The sequence below is a fragment of the Clytia hemisphaerica genome, unplaced genomic scaffold (assembly GCF_902728285.1).
Source record: "Clytia hemisphaerica strain Z4C2 unplaced genomic scaffold, Clytia hemisphaerica genome assembly, whole genome shotgun sequence".
NCBI lineage: Eukaryota > Metazoa > Cnidaria > Hydrozoa > Leptothecata > Clytiidae > Clytia > Clytia hemisphaerica.
In genome coordinates, this window is record NW_027103551.1 from 987,813 (window position 1) to 1,001,965 (window position 14,153).

A 14,153-nucleotide genomic window follows, 5' to 3' on the forward strand; every position below is an offset into this window, starting at 1 on the left:
TGTTTTGAACGAAAATGAAAGCGACTTGTAGACGAAAAAGGATTTCAAAGATGGTGGCATGTATTATTACTGCAGTGCTTTCGATTTTGCACTTATTTTTTGCACGTTAATATATTGATTGACAACTTATCTTCTTTTTCTCGCTTTGTGAAATCGAAGATGAATAGAGGAATATTTTTTCACAGCCTGTCCACAACTATTTCACAACCAACTTTTTATCGTTTGCTTTTTAATTTCTTTTTAAACTTCGACAGATTTTTCTTTATTTTTTATTTTCATCTGTCTCTTCACTTATGTGTTTACATTTCGATCAAAAATATTGAAAAATTTATCAGAAAAAGCAAATAACTCTAAACGGCGTCTCTATGACAGTGAAAAGCTGTATTTTTGGAAAGGGTAGGGAGTTTTTTTTATAATTCAGTAGTTCTAAAGGATTTTATTCGCATTTTTTGTATTTATAAAAAGTATAATATGTTTGCTTCTAATACTTTTTCTTGTTTTTTTAGTAATAAGAATTTTTTTTGAAATTATTTTGAAATCTGTTTTTTATTCTACCGAGGTCTCCCTGTACTGAATTTTGTAGCAATTTTATACCAAGCTTTAGACTATTTCGGTATTGGCGGTTTGAGTCATTTATCTCTAAATTGAACTGTTTTCAATTTCATCAAATATTTTGAAATTAAGGTCTTTCTCGTAAATAAGATATAATTTTTGTTTCGACGCAAGCATCTTTTCCTTTATCATTTTGAGTCGAAGTGGATCAAGAGCTTGAAAAAAGAAAATCTTCAAAAAGCCAGACGATTTAGCAACACATTTCGTTTTATAGATGACCTTCTTACCATCAACGATAACAATCTCTTCTTGGAAAATTTTGAGTCAATTTATCCTCCAGAATTAAAATTAAATCTTGAAAGTTCTGGTGATCGAATTACTTTTTTAGACATTGAATTGAGAAACATCAACGGTCGTCTAGATGTTAGACTTTTTGATAAAAGGGACAGTTTTTCCTTTGAGATTGTACGTCTTCCTTTTTGCACTAGTAATTTGCCTTCAACCATGTTTTACTCTTGTTTTGGTGCTGAAATCATCCGGATAGCACGGGTTAGTTCATCTTTGGAAAATTTTAGCTTGGCGGGTAGAGTTTTAATGGACCGTGCTTTGAAACAAGGCGGAAAAGTCTTTCGTTTACAAAAGACATTGAAAAAAATATATGGACGCCAGCAGGTATTCCATCCCCTTGCTAGCAATATAACACTATTCTTAGAAAGTCTTCTCTAGTTTTATTCAATTATCATCATCATCTAAAACATTTATCGGATTTGTCGTTTTATTTTAACATTTTTAGTTTGAAAATTGTGAATGTCTCGTTTGAACTTATTAGAAAGTCTAGTGGTTGGTAGCGCTCCACTTGTTTGCAGGATATGTGAATTAGCAACTCACATTAGTAAAAAATTGGTTAAAGAAGTTCACGCGTATTGATATAAATTTGTGTGTTTTTTGTTTGAAGTCCTCATTTCCTTCTTCTTTTCCTTTCGTACGGCCACTCGGATACGGCACGCCGAACCGGGCTCTGGGCAAACTTTTCAAACTTTTCGATTATGCGTCTTTCTTTCTAAATCTTTTCTTTTCTAGATTGTGATTGCAACACTTTCTAACCTTTCGTTAGATGACGGGTGACTCTAGAGTAGCAGGGCAAGCTTACTCATGGCCACACCTGATGCCAGACTTTGGTCTTCATCTATCCGCTTTCCATTTATTTCTCAACTTTCTTTAAATTCACTTACCGGTTTTCTCTCCGCTAAATTTGTAGATTTATATTGATTGTTTGTCTATTGTAAGATTGTTTTTTTGTGGGTTGTTTCTTTTTGGTTCTTTGTTTTTATTTTGTTATTGTTGTTGGTTTTAAGGTTTGTCGCTGTTTTGTTTTGTTGGTTTTCAACTTTTGTCCTTGTTGCGTTAAGTTGGTGAAAATGATTTCTCGCTCTGTTTGAATGTTTTTGATTTTTAGTTTGACACGCGTTTTCTGAATTTTAATTAGCTTTTTCAGATTAAACCACCATAATTTTGTCACCATAGCAACGAAATTCACAAAGCATGATCAAATATTTTACCATGAAAACCAAAGATGGCTTTTTGTATTTTGCATGTCATCACAGAAATCTCTCTCAAAAATTTCTCTCCTTTTTCTAGATGAAAATTTTTTCTTGATGATGGAAAGAGGTTTTGGTGGTCAACATTCCTTCATTTTAGGTAAGATTTCAAATGAGATAATATTTTTTTACATTCATCTTATTACATTTACTTTTTCGGCGCTTAGATCTGTAGATGTTGGAAGATAGCCATGTATTGTTTGTTCTTTCAGTAATTCATGATATTTTTGACGCAGTATTTTTCACGGAAACACCCAGATTATTGCCAGTACAAGTGACTAATTTTGAGCTATTTTTCTCTAATTTAAATTTGCAACCTCTAACAAAAACTGTGGTGTTTCCGTCGAAAACATTACATAATGAATACGAAGATACATGACTTTGCTTAGAACAAGTAATGATATTATTTTTTGATCATCAATAACGGTTTTAAGATCTCATTATCAACTTTTTAGGAAGTAACCTATAAGACTGATAAAATGATTTTGTCTAACGTAAATGTGAAATACCTCCTTTCGAGTTATTTTTCTAACTAATTAATCAGCGTTTGGTTGTAGTTGTAATTTGGTTGAAAAAAATACTTTAGCGAGGTTTTGATGAACAAGCTAATTTTACACCTTTAGAGCGAAAAAAAATTACACTTTGCAGGGCTTTCAGGCGTCCTATGTGTCCTAATATTTCAGCAACTTAAATTTAAATTCTCTCCAGATTCATAAAATAATAACTTGAAACAACATTTTTCGTATCTTAAAGTTTTCCCTGGTTGCCCAACTATGGTGAGCTTTGCAGAAACCTTTCGTTATAAACTATCTTCAACGCGATTTTGACCATAAGAAATGAAACCAGGCGATGTTTGTGTTGTGGAGTTTGCTTGAAAAAACTTAAATTTGTACTTTTTTTCTACTTTTAGCCAAGTTAACACCCCCTTCTCACAGACCTGGTGGGATTTTTTCAGTCAGTGGGGTCAGTGAAAATAAAGGACCAAAATTCGATGAGGATTGATAATCCCATGTTTTTTCTGGCTGGGGATTTGAATTCCATTGCTTTCGAGCCAGAAAAATCAGTGGGAATGGAAGAAATAGCACAATATTTTGCACAAGAATTTGCTTATCTGATTGTTTCAGCGGGGACAAGTTAGAGTATAATTTTCTATTTGTGACGATATTTTAGCCAATTTTTCCAGTGCGAAGGGTTCCCAGTGGGTCTGTGAGATGTATCTTATGTCGTTTTTGGTCAAAATTTGCTCTATTTTACTAACCAATTTGTCCAAATATTGACTAGAACCCTGACCTTTCTTCTACAGTGTTTGTGGAAAAAAGAGGAAATCAAAACAGATGGAAGGTAGAAATCTCGTGTTTCTTTCTTCGTCTTTTGTTATTACGCAAAATATTTCTACCTAACAACTCGTTTTTGAAGGACACCCTGTATAAAACTATCGGTGGTGATAGTGGAGCATTATACCGGTATTTCCCGGCTCAGGAAAGTCCGGAAATGCCGTTTTTAAGAGTACCGTGTAACCATAACTCGGTCTAGAGGCCCCCAAAAGTCCTGTTAGCCTTCCTCGTTGAGACTGTCTGAGAGCATATGCATTATTACAATTTTTTATTGCTTGGGTGTGATTTATCGTATTTCTTTTATTCATTGCATTTCATCAAGTCGTCATAATTGTATATGTTGAAAAGATTTTGTATAGTTAACCTCCCTGCGTGCCTTTCTCTTCTTTGTCTGATTGGATTAGATTTATTGCGTGGAGCTCTTACAAAAATAAATACTATTCTCGTCATTTTTCTATTATTTAAAAAGAGGATTTAAAAACATTGTCGACATGCAAATATTTTTGTAGAGAGACGGTTTTTGTTTTGTTGTCAAACATTTGCTACAGGAAAGAGTGCAATAACGATGAGATTTGCGATTCTAGGTTTACGTTGTGGATTTGAATCGATTGTTGTTCGATTTGATTCGAATCGATCTTACTGTTGAAAAACTCTACTCGATATTTAGCCTAATATGTTTAATACTTGACAAAAACTCTTGAAAATCCAAAAACAATCTCTTGTTGTTTTTCAGAAATCAAAGAATGGTAGAAGAAGAAAAGGACTCACTCCTGTCCAACGAAGATGATGAACCATCGCTCAAACAAAAGACGGTTGAACTGAAAGTGTACCCTCAACGATGGCTGATGTTATTCATCTTTTCAATGACTACTCTCTTAAACGGTTCCATGTTCATGGGGTTAAGTTCCGTCGTGGAAGTGGTTGCACCGTATTATGGTGTTAGTGCGGTACACATCGAGTGGTTGTCCAACATGTTTATGGTCGTGTTTATTTTCGTTGCCATGCCATCCGCTTACATCATGTCATTATTCGGCGTCCGTACAGTTCTCACCTTAGCCGCTGGGTTAGCCGCAGCTGCGACGGCTATACAATTTGCGGGTGCTCATCAAGATAAATTCCAATTTGTGTTGATTGGTCAATTTTTTGCAGCGATTGCGTACGGAAACATGATTCAAATCCCTGGTAAACTTTCTGCGACCTGGTTTCCACCACGTGAGAGAGGGATGTCGACCTCCATCGGTGTGTTTATGAATATTCTGGGTGTTGCTGTTGGTTTCGTTCAACCTTCATATCAGATCCCTGTCAGTTACGACCCACCCGTTGTTTACATTGGATTGAAACATTTCTATACAGCGCGAATGTTAATGGCTTTTATTATCTTTTTTCTAACGGTGGTGTTTTACAGGGAGAAACCGCCCACGCCTGTCTCCGTCATTGAAGGGAAGAAGCATCTGGAATTCTTCGACAGTTTAAAAGTACTTTACAAGGATTTTCATTTTCACTTGATGGCGCAAGCTTACGGAATTTATTTCGGTCTTTTTGTGGCCGTGTCCGTCGTTTTTTCACCATTGGTCAGTTGGCAATACGGAAGCAAAGGAGATATTCAACACTTGATTGGTTGGATGGGTTTCACATGTGATATCGCCGCCATTATTAGTTGTCTTGCTATCGGATTCTTTCTTGATCGATATTCTCATCATAAAGCGGTTGCAATTTTTCTCAACGCCGGATCCATGTTGTTATGGCTTCTTTTCGCGTTGATTTTGACACAAACCAAAAACTTTAACCTCTTGTTTTTCGTATATGTTGTATACGGAACAGTCGGTATCCCGTATTTTGCTTCGGGTGTGGAGCAAGCAGCGGAAATGACGTCACCCGTACCAGAAGGGACCTCGAGTACCGTTATTCTTCTACTTGGTAATATTTACGGATTTGTGATGATTTTTACTTTCGGTGCAATGATTGAGGATGGTTACCCATTGACTACTTTATATCTCATTCTGGGATTGTATGTTCTCTCAACTGCTTTTGTGACTTTTTCGAAGATGGAGTTGAAACGTTCAGAAGCGGAGAGCACCACCTCCACAATCTCCATCGGTGATGATGAAGAAGACAGTGATGAAAAACCTAAATTAAATGATTCTCGATAAGATGAGTTTTGAGTTGGACTGATGTTTACCTACTAAACCGTTAGGACACTTACTACTAGAGAACACGTTAGTCTCAACTAATGATAGGGTTTTCTTTCCTACTCATAGATTTGTGATATTTTCTGTTACCATTAGACCGTACTGATATCTACGACGTGTTTCAGGCAAATTTTCGTTATTCTTTAATGAGATTATAAAAATATTGATATCACGAGGAAGAAGCTATTAAGCCTGCAAAAATGCAAAAATTTCAGATGGAATTTGAAAATTTAGAATCTAAGACAAATTATTTTTTACTATTTGAGATTTAGAATTCTTGATTCTCAATTGGGTTGTTGTTTAAAATATCCTTTGGGTGACTGACACATGACTGACGGTTTCTGTAAATATTCTTTAGCAAATTAATTTTTGAATTCACTAATATTATTGTAATGTTTTTGTTAAGTTTAAAAATGGGGGATATGAAATTGCTAATGCAATAATAAAACAATCTTTAACTGCTTTGAGTTAGGCTTCTGCTCATCCTCTAACGAAAAGATTTCTTATAGGAAGTATATCTATAGAGGTCTGCGATTCAGACTAGCTTTCAGAAGGTTCCTTCCTACTGTTACAACTACAAGGATTCTTTCATACAGTAAAATTCGCAATTTTTGGCGTCCTTTGAGCTCAAAAGTTAGTTCTATTTTTTAGAAGAACGTCTAAATTAGATTATGTGGTACATTGGACTTACGCTAATTCGATTCAGTTCCCGTCATTTATAAACACTCGTAATCTATAAATAATTTGAATCTCTCTTTAACTCGAGCTTACAACCGTATAAGTTTTTAAGTTTAGTCCAATAGTTACCACATGCTCAAGCAAAAATCCAAAAAAATAAAGCCTACTTTTCAAAAGGGGCATTAAAATTATATAATGAAATTAAGTTGAAGTCTAGAAGGAAATATTTATATAGCGCACGATTTGAAGTCACTTTATTTCCATAAAAGTTGGGTGATCTTTGTGGTAGTGTTGACATAGCCTGGATATCCAGGCTAGTGTTGGCATAATTGCTAGAAGAAAGCACTAATAGATTTAATCCACCGTCGTAAATCCTAATCCATCATTTTCCTGGAAGATTCACTTCTAGCATTCAACTTTACGTCATTGGCCTTAATGTAATTTCTTTGTTTTTGGTGGCAGTGTCAGTCGTTATATTTTGACACGATCAATACATTGTTGGAAGAAAGATTTTGAATAGATATTTGAAATTGAAAAAGGGCCCAAGAATTGTTTTACACTTTTCAGAAACTGTGATCTTAAATGATAAAATAAATACGTCTTGACCTTTTTTATTGATTTAAATCCCACAACCCTTTGTCACAGTTGTCAGTGTTCCCAATTCCCACAAAGTCGTACCAGTTTCAGGGGTTGAGCTCCACTGGAAAATTTGCCCCAATTTCGTCCCAAGTGAAAAAATACTCAACAACTTCTTGACTTGACTTTCATTTCATTCTCACTTGAAACTCAATGGAAAAAATTGCGCATTCTATAACCATCCTTACTGGGTTGGTCTAAAAAGCAGGGTAGCCAATGGGGTAGCCAATTGGGCTAGGTTATGGGGTACCTCTTTTTGCCTAAACTTTTGAAATCTGAAACCTGTTTAATGTGGAAATAACTATTACAACATCTTGTTAATGATTCCATGTAATAAAATTTAAGATTCCTTTCGAACTTCAGCCACAATAGCCTTTTTGCCAAATGTACTGAACTTTGTTACTTCTCAAGAGACCTGGCGCCATTTTGTCTTCCTTCTTGGCTTCGATTGAAAATTTACAGACCCGAATAAAAAATATATACAAAACAGTTTTCAATATTTTAGATTTAGATTTTATTTATGTTTTTAATTGTTATTTCCGTGAAGCTGTAATTCGATGATAATAGCTTTGGAATCGCCTTTAGGCCATATGATCTCTAATCTTGTCATATCTTAACAATCCTTTGTTATTGAATCTATTGTTTAATTTAAATCATGTTTAGATGTTTCAAACAATTAATTCCTTTCAAAATTTTTAAATATGGCAGCTTATAATAGGTACAAAAGGTCTTTTGAAATAGCTCTATTATAATGAAGCTCTATTTCTTACTCCTCGTGCATTAACACGTGGTAATTTATATCTTTGTTTATCTTTGGAATCATACATGATCAATCTAAGTATCAATCAGATTCATGCTCCCTGGTCAGTAAAATGTGGTTCTATGCATTTATTTTCGGTATTTCTATTCTGGTCTGTAAAATATTTAGGTACCCCACAACCTAGCCCAATTGGCTACCCCAATTGGCTACCCTGCTTTTTAGACGAACCCATCCTTACTGCAATTTTTGAAAAGGGAACAATAGAATTTTTATCCCATTGGGATTTCGATAAAACTTTTCAACCCCACTGATGGAAAAACTTCCACCGGGGTTGTGAGAAAGGGGTGTACGAAGAAATCATCTCAGGAAGTTTAACATGCAAAATATGGAAGCTCAGAGGCATTTTCATGCAAAATACGGCCTATATATTAATCAAATACCAGAATACTTCTTTTTATAATCGCCGAAAAAAAAGATACTTACTAGGAATCGTCTTGCGATCGAAAGAACGTGCGTATAAAAGTTACACACAAACAAACTGTCAGACTTTCGGAGGCTCTTGTGGCTATGACGGACGTAAAATTCATTATTAGATTTCAAAAATGCATTTTTAAAAAGCAAGCAACAATTTCTTTCTCAGGTAAGTTATGGCATGTCTCAAAAACCTGAAAATTACCATAACTTTTTAAGGCCATTAGCCGGCAGAAAATGAGGAAACCAATGATTTGCAACGAAGGATACCATGATGAAGTTTCGCTGTAGGGGTGTTACCTAATTGTTTACGTTCTTATTTACGCGAAAAACCGAAAAAACTAAAAAATGCTGACGTCAGCAAAACTTGTTTTCTAAATAACTCCAGTTTGGCTAAAGATAGAAACATGAAATTTGGACTGAAGATGATCATTTTGCAAACAAATAATTTTGAAATTTTGCTGACATTAGCACTTTCTTTCAAAATTTCGTATTTTGCTGATTTCTGCTGACGACAGCAAAATTTCGAAAAGTCTTTTTTTGCAAAATGATCCTTTTAATGATATTCAACGTGGGTCCAAATTTCATGTTTCTACCATCAGCCATACTGGAGATATTTAAAAAACAAGTTTTGCTAACGTCAGCATTTTTTAGTTTTTGCGGTTTTTCGCGAAAATAAGGGCGTAAACAATTAGGTAACACCCCTACAGCGAAACTTCATCATGGTATCCTTCGTTGCAAATCATTGGTTTCCTCATTTTCTGCCGGCTAATGGCCTTAAAAAGTTATGGTAATTTTCAGGTTTTTGAGACATGCCATAACTTACCTGAGAAAGAAATTGTTGCTTGCTTTTTAAAAATGCATTTTTGAAATCTAATAATGAATTTTACGTCCGTCATAGCCACAAGAGCCTCCGAAAGTCTGACAGTTTGTTTGTGTGTAACTTTTATACGCACGTTCTTTCGATCGCAAGACGATTCCTAGTAAGTATCTTTTTTTTCGGCGATTATAAAAAGAAGTATTCTGGTATTTGATTAATATATAGGCCGTATTTTGCAAATCATTGGTTTCCTCATTTTCTGCCGGCTAATGGCCTTAAAAATTATGGTAATTTTCAGGTTTTTGAGACATGCCATAACTTACCTGAGTTAAAATCCGAAATGATGGTCAATTGAAGCTCCTAGGGAATTCGACCCCTCTAGTTTTTATTGCCGTAGTCGCCAACGTGAATTCAGTTTTCAATTGAAGAAGCGTTCACTAATTCCAGTGACTGCAGAACAACTTGGTCCTAGTAAAAATTCTTTCAACTTTTTTAAATTATAGCAGCGTTGAATAACAAATAATGAATCAAAACAAAATAAAGTTCCGTTGTTTATCTAAAAGGAGGAATTTAAAAAAGGCTATAAACAAAAAAACGTTATATTGTCAGTTATTTTGTAAATAAATATGAATGTATTAGATTGGATATCTCTTTGTCAATATCATACAATGTTGAATTGTTTGAAACTGAAAGTGGCCTTTTTACCGCTGGCTTCAAAATAGATTTTCAAAATAGATTTTCCGCATTTGCAGAAATGGTTTTACATAAACCAAATTTAAAGGGAGGAATGCGAAACTCAAAAACAAAATTAAAATTTGAATTAAATTAGCATATTTCCAAATAAAATTATATGGTACAGTCAGATACATTGTTGAGTTGATATGTATAATATTATTGAACGGGCGTTACAAAGTGATAAATAAAAGGCGGCTCGGGCGACTTAATGCATGTCCCAGAATTGCATTAATTTTTCCGCCCCAGTTCCAGTCTCTAAACCATAACAAACTATACATTTTTGGAAGCGTATTTGGATGTAGAATACCTTATTCGGTGTAACTTAAATTCCTTCTCAGTATAATTAGAGATATCTTAAGAAAACCTAATCATGACGTCATGATCGATGACGTCATAAATACAAAAAGTTGAATATCTCGAGAAATATAAATCAAAACTTTATGAAATTTGGACCAGTGATAAAGTACATTGAGATGTTTAAAAAAGTTTTGAAAGTATTTCCCAAAATTAATGACGTCAGCAGAGATTGCAAGAATTCGAATTTTTGCGATAAAATGCTGACATCAGCAAATTTTCAAATTTTTTAAAAAGATTTCTCCTCCTCTTGATGAGTTCTATCATTGGTCCAAATTTCATAAAGCTTTGAGTATTAGTTCTTGAGATATTCAACTTTTTAAAATTATGACGTCATAAATAATGACGTCATAATCACGTTTTCTTAAAAAAACTCAAATTCTGCTGAGAAAGAATTTAAGTTACACCGAATACGGTATTCTACAAAAAATAATGCATTTTTGGGACATGCATTAAGTTACCCGAGGGAGATTTGTCGAAATAAACTTAAAGTCACAGGTGTTTCCCCGAAAACTTATTACCAAGGTTTAGCGAAAAAACCATTACCGTTTTACGATAACATTTGCCGGGTATCCAGACTCAAAAAAACTGGCCCTAAAAATGGCAATGTAGTCGTATCAAAAAATAAATCGATGTAGCGAAGATTGTTGGTGTGAAATCACTGTGTTGTCATAAAATGCAAATGTTACGCTTAAATTAGAAAAAAAGGGTTGTCACCTAAATAAGACAATGTCATTTCCTTTTGCCCCTTCTAAAGGGGACAATGGTGCTGATATAGCGGAATGTCGGTGACTCACACAATGAAAGAATTTCTTATGTAATATGATGTAGAAGTATCATTGTTGGTGTCAAATTTCCACTGATAAGCCATAAGGCTCTGAATGGCTTGACCTAGCTTAAATATCCTATACTACAAACTATCTTCCACGAACCTTTTTACTTTTTTCTTATTTCGATGTTTTTGGTTAACCTTTACCTTGTCTTTCTGTGACAATTTGAAGCCTGAAATCAGAAGGCAGCGCATGCGCATTTTATCGACTCACTGATTGCGCACTGTCAACCTTGGGTTTGCAAATATCTAGGTAGACCAGGTGGTAAAAAGCAAAAATACTCAAATAATGAAAATGGCTTAAAGCTGGGAATCCAGGCTAGCCTCGAACCTGTCTTACAAGATTAATCCACCAGATTAAGAGCGTTTGGTGTTTTGTTATTCTTGTCTCCAGGAGAACTAATTAGGCTCTCAATCAGCCAGTCTTTCTGTCACTTCATGAAATGCTATTCGCAGTCAAGTTGCAGTCAAGTCCCATCACTTAAAACTTTTCAAGTGTTTTTTTCAGTCTCATGATCGTTTGGCGTGTTTTGGAAACGAGGTTTTTGAATTCTTTTTCTTTCCTTGTGCGAGTCTCGACACAACAATCTGATAAATCATCATAATATAAATATTGACACTTTTCGACTAGTCGTGCTGGAGCCAATCCTGGTGAATACAAGTCGTCAAGTGTCGAGATGCTATGTCTTTGATTGGTGCATTGTTTGTATCCTAAGTCTGCGATACGATGACCTAATTCGCAACAGCTCCCTTCCGATGGCTCAGTGTAGCCTCGTGTTGGCTTGTTTGGGTTGAGAACGATAATTGTACCTGAAAAAGGAAACATAAAAATCATTTCTCAATTTTCTATCAAATAATAACCAGAAATATGCTTTATGCAAAGATTTTCACTCGCAAAATGCCTGAAATAGATTTTGTATCAACAAACATGTTAGAGGGATACCAGTAGTCTAAAGAGGAAGTCCTCTTGGCAATGCGTTTCGCTTTTGATCCAAGTAAGTGCCAACTAGGAACCGTCAATTAAAGTCGATCTAAATTCAAACCAAATCCTTAGTAATCTTATCCAAGTCGATTGCCATCATCATGATGTCATTAGTTCCGATTTGGCAAGGATCCACAAGATTCGATGATCTTAAAATTTCACACGTTTCGCTAAATAGTTGATCGCTACATTTCGCATGAGCCTACCTTTCTTGCTCGGCCGTCCTTGGGCATTGTGCAAAAATGGAAGAGTAATAAATATCAATAAATTCATCAGCTCCATAGTCAAAAGCTTTTTTTCGTTTGCAATGTAACAAAAGTTGTCAACAAGCGTTGATATTGTATGTCTTTGCTGTCAGTTTTTGCGTAAGACGTTTGGTTTTTAATATCAATGTGTGAACAAGTTTCGCGCCTTTTTTATAGACTTGTCAGATGTATGGTCAATTGTCACGTGATAGTGACGTCATCAAGTATATCATATCCTAAAACTAGTCGTCTGTACTCATCTACACCCATTAGGTGGTCCAACCCTCAAACGATCATAAAAAACAATCTTTCAAAATGAACAATGTTGTATTATTTCAAAAGTGCAGTCATCCCAGTTCAGCCCAGTAATGTAGACCGACTACTCCATGTTTACTGCTTATTAACCTGCTTTTGTCTAATGCTTTAATTCACAGTAAAAGCTCTAAGTGCTCTTTGTCGCGATACATTTTCTCTACACTTAATTGATGACTGAAAATATTTTGGTGGTCTGTAAGATAAACGGAAAATTGAGAAGTGCTTTGGGTTTTAGAATATCACACAAGGGTGAAATGTGTGTGAGATTTTCCCTTTTGAATTTGTAAACAAACATTTTTTTCTTTTGACTTGTCATAACTGTTAACAATAGTCATTCATAAAATTCATTAAAATATTTATTCTCTTGTGGTTCCTAAGATCGATTCGGAATAAAAGAAAACATGAAAATTTATAAATATTTATCGTACGAAGAAAAAAGAAGAAGAAAATTCTGGATGATGTTTTTTCTTCTTCATTTACTGATCATGCGCACACAGGGGGTCGAGATGATTTTCCAATGATCAAAAGGACACATCATTTTAATGGCTTTTAATTAAAAGTGGAAAAGTGACACAGACTAATTTGTTTTTGTTGGTAGTTCAGGTCAAACTTCACAAAGATGACTCATTTTTCAGGGACTTGACCTTGCTGATCGATTCTTGGAATCTGAAGAAGAAGGAAGAACAGGAAGAAGGGTATTCCAAAAAAAGTAATAACTTATGTCTTTTTTAGACTATGTTTGACTGCACAGACCCAGTTAAAAGTATCTAAGTTACTTTCAGACTTTCTTAAAGTAACATAGTCAGTCAACCAGAATTGGACTGTGAAACAGGGATAGTTTGAAAGTAAATAAGTAAGTCTGCGACCGCAGTCGGAGGCGACCCGAAGGCTCCTCTTTCGATAGCTATCTACCCGAAGGTAGGGGAGGGCGCCACTCTTTCTCCCTGGATTTCTCTACTTACCCTTGATCCTTCTCTTAGTTGCTGAGCATCAAGCAGAGAGGCATCAAGTACCATTTTGGGAACCTTTAGTATGACCCGGCTGGGGGTTGAACCCACAACCTTGCGAACCGTAGCCGGATGCTCTACCACTGTACTACGGTCGCTTTGAGTTTGAAAGTAACCAGTCTCATTTTGATTGTTTAATCTAAATGAAACTTGGCTCATCTGACTGTGATTGGGTATGTGATTGTGATTGGCTCATCTGACTATGATTGGCTCATCTGACTGTGATTGGGTAGGTGAGGTAGTCTAAAAGCTTCAAGTAAACATACAACATAGCTCAAGTCTCAATACTACTGCGTCAATGAGATAGGGGTGTCTAAAGTAACTTGGCTCATCAAATTGGGGTATGTGAGGCGATTGTTGAGGAGGTTTGACATTCAGGGATCAATTTTTTCAAAATCTACGGTGCTACTACTATGGAAGATCTCCTGTTATAAATGGTATACCAGTGGATGCCCTTTAAACCCCCAAAAAAATAGAGGTACCCTCTATCTGAAAATTTAGGTTGAATTTGAGGCTGACAAGATGTTTTTCACGAGGAATTGAAAAAATGTCCTTTTATCTATTTACCGCTTACCTTTTGTTCTCAAATTTTGAACAATGATTCACTGCAAAGTTACTAATGTTACAATTGGACGATTGGTACATTGA

The 14,153-nt window shown here is 35.2% G+C and overlaps 1 protein-coding gene and 1 long non-coding RNA gene across 3 annotated transcripts; one reads left to right on the forward strand and one right to left on the reverse strand.

The window, feature by feature from the left end:
- The first annotated feature begins 321 nt into the window (after positions 1 to 321).
- On the forward strand, positions 322 to 6,946 carry LOC136800167 (heme transporter FLVCR2-like). Of its 2 annotated transcripts, XM_067056780.1 has the most exons (3): positions 322 to 396; positions 2,191 to 2,250; positions 4,218 to 6,946. In XM_067056780.1, the coding sequence occupies exon 3, from the start codon at positions 4,228 to 4,230 to the stop codon at positions 5,632 to 5,634; it is 1,407 nt and encodes a 468-aa protein (XP_066912881.1). In that variant the 5' UTR covers positions 322 to 396; positions 2,191 to 2,250; positions 4,218 to 4,227; the 3' UTR covers positions 5,635 to 6,946. The 2 variants fall into 2 exon arrangements, with proteins under 2 accessions (XP_066912881.1, XP_066912883.1); XM_067056782.1 differs by lacking the exons at positions 322 to 396; positions 2,191 to 2,250 and adding an exon at positions 3,459 to 3,491.
- Positions 6,947 to 9,846: 2,900 nt separating this feature from the next.
- On the reverse strand, positions 9,847 to 13,201 carry LOC136800171 (uncharacterized). Its single transcript, XR_010845678.1, has 2 exons — positions 12,145 to 13,201; positions 9,847 to 11,766 (listed from the first exon to the last, which is right to left on the reverse strand). It is a non-coding gene; the product is annotated as an uncharacterized lncRNA (long non-coding RNA).
- Positions 13,202 to 14,153: the final 952 nt, after the last annotated feature.

What these genes read in the sequence shown, in the direction of transcription:
- LOC136800167 (XM_067056780.1), top strand. Translation starts at nt 4,228, where the DNA reads ATGGTAGAAGAAGAAAAGGACTCACTCCTGTCCAACGAAGATGATGAA.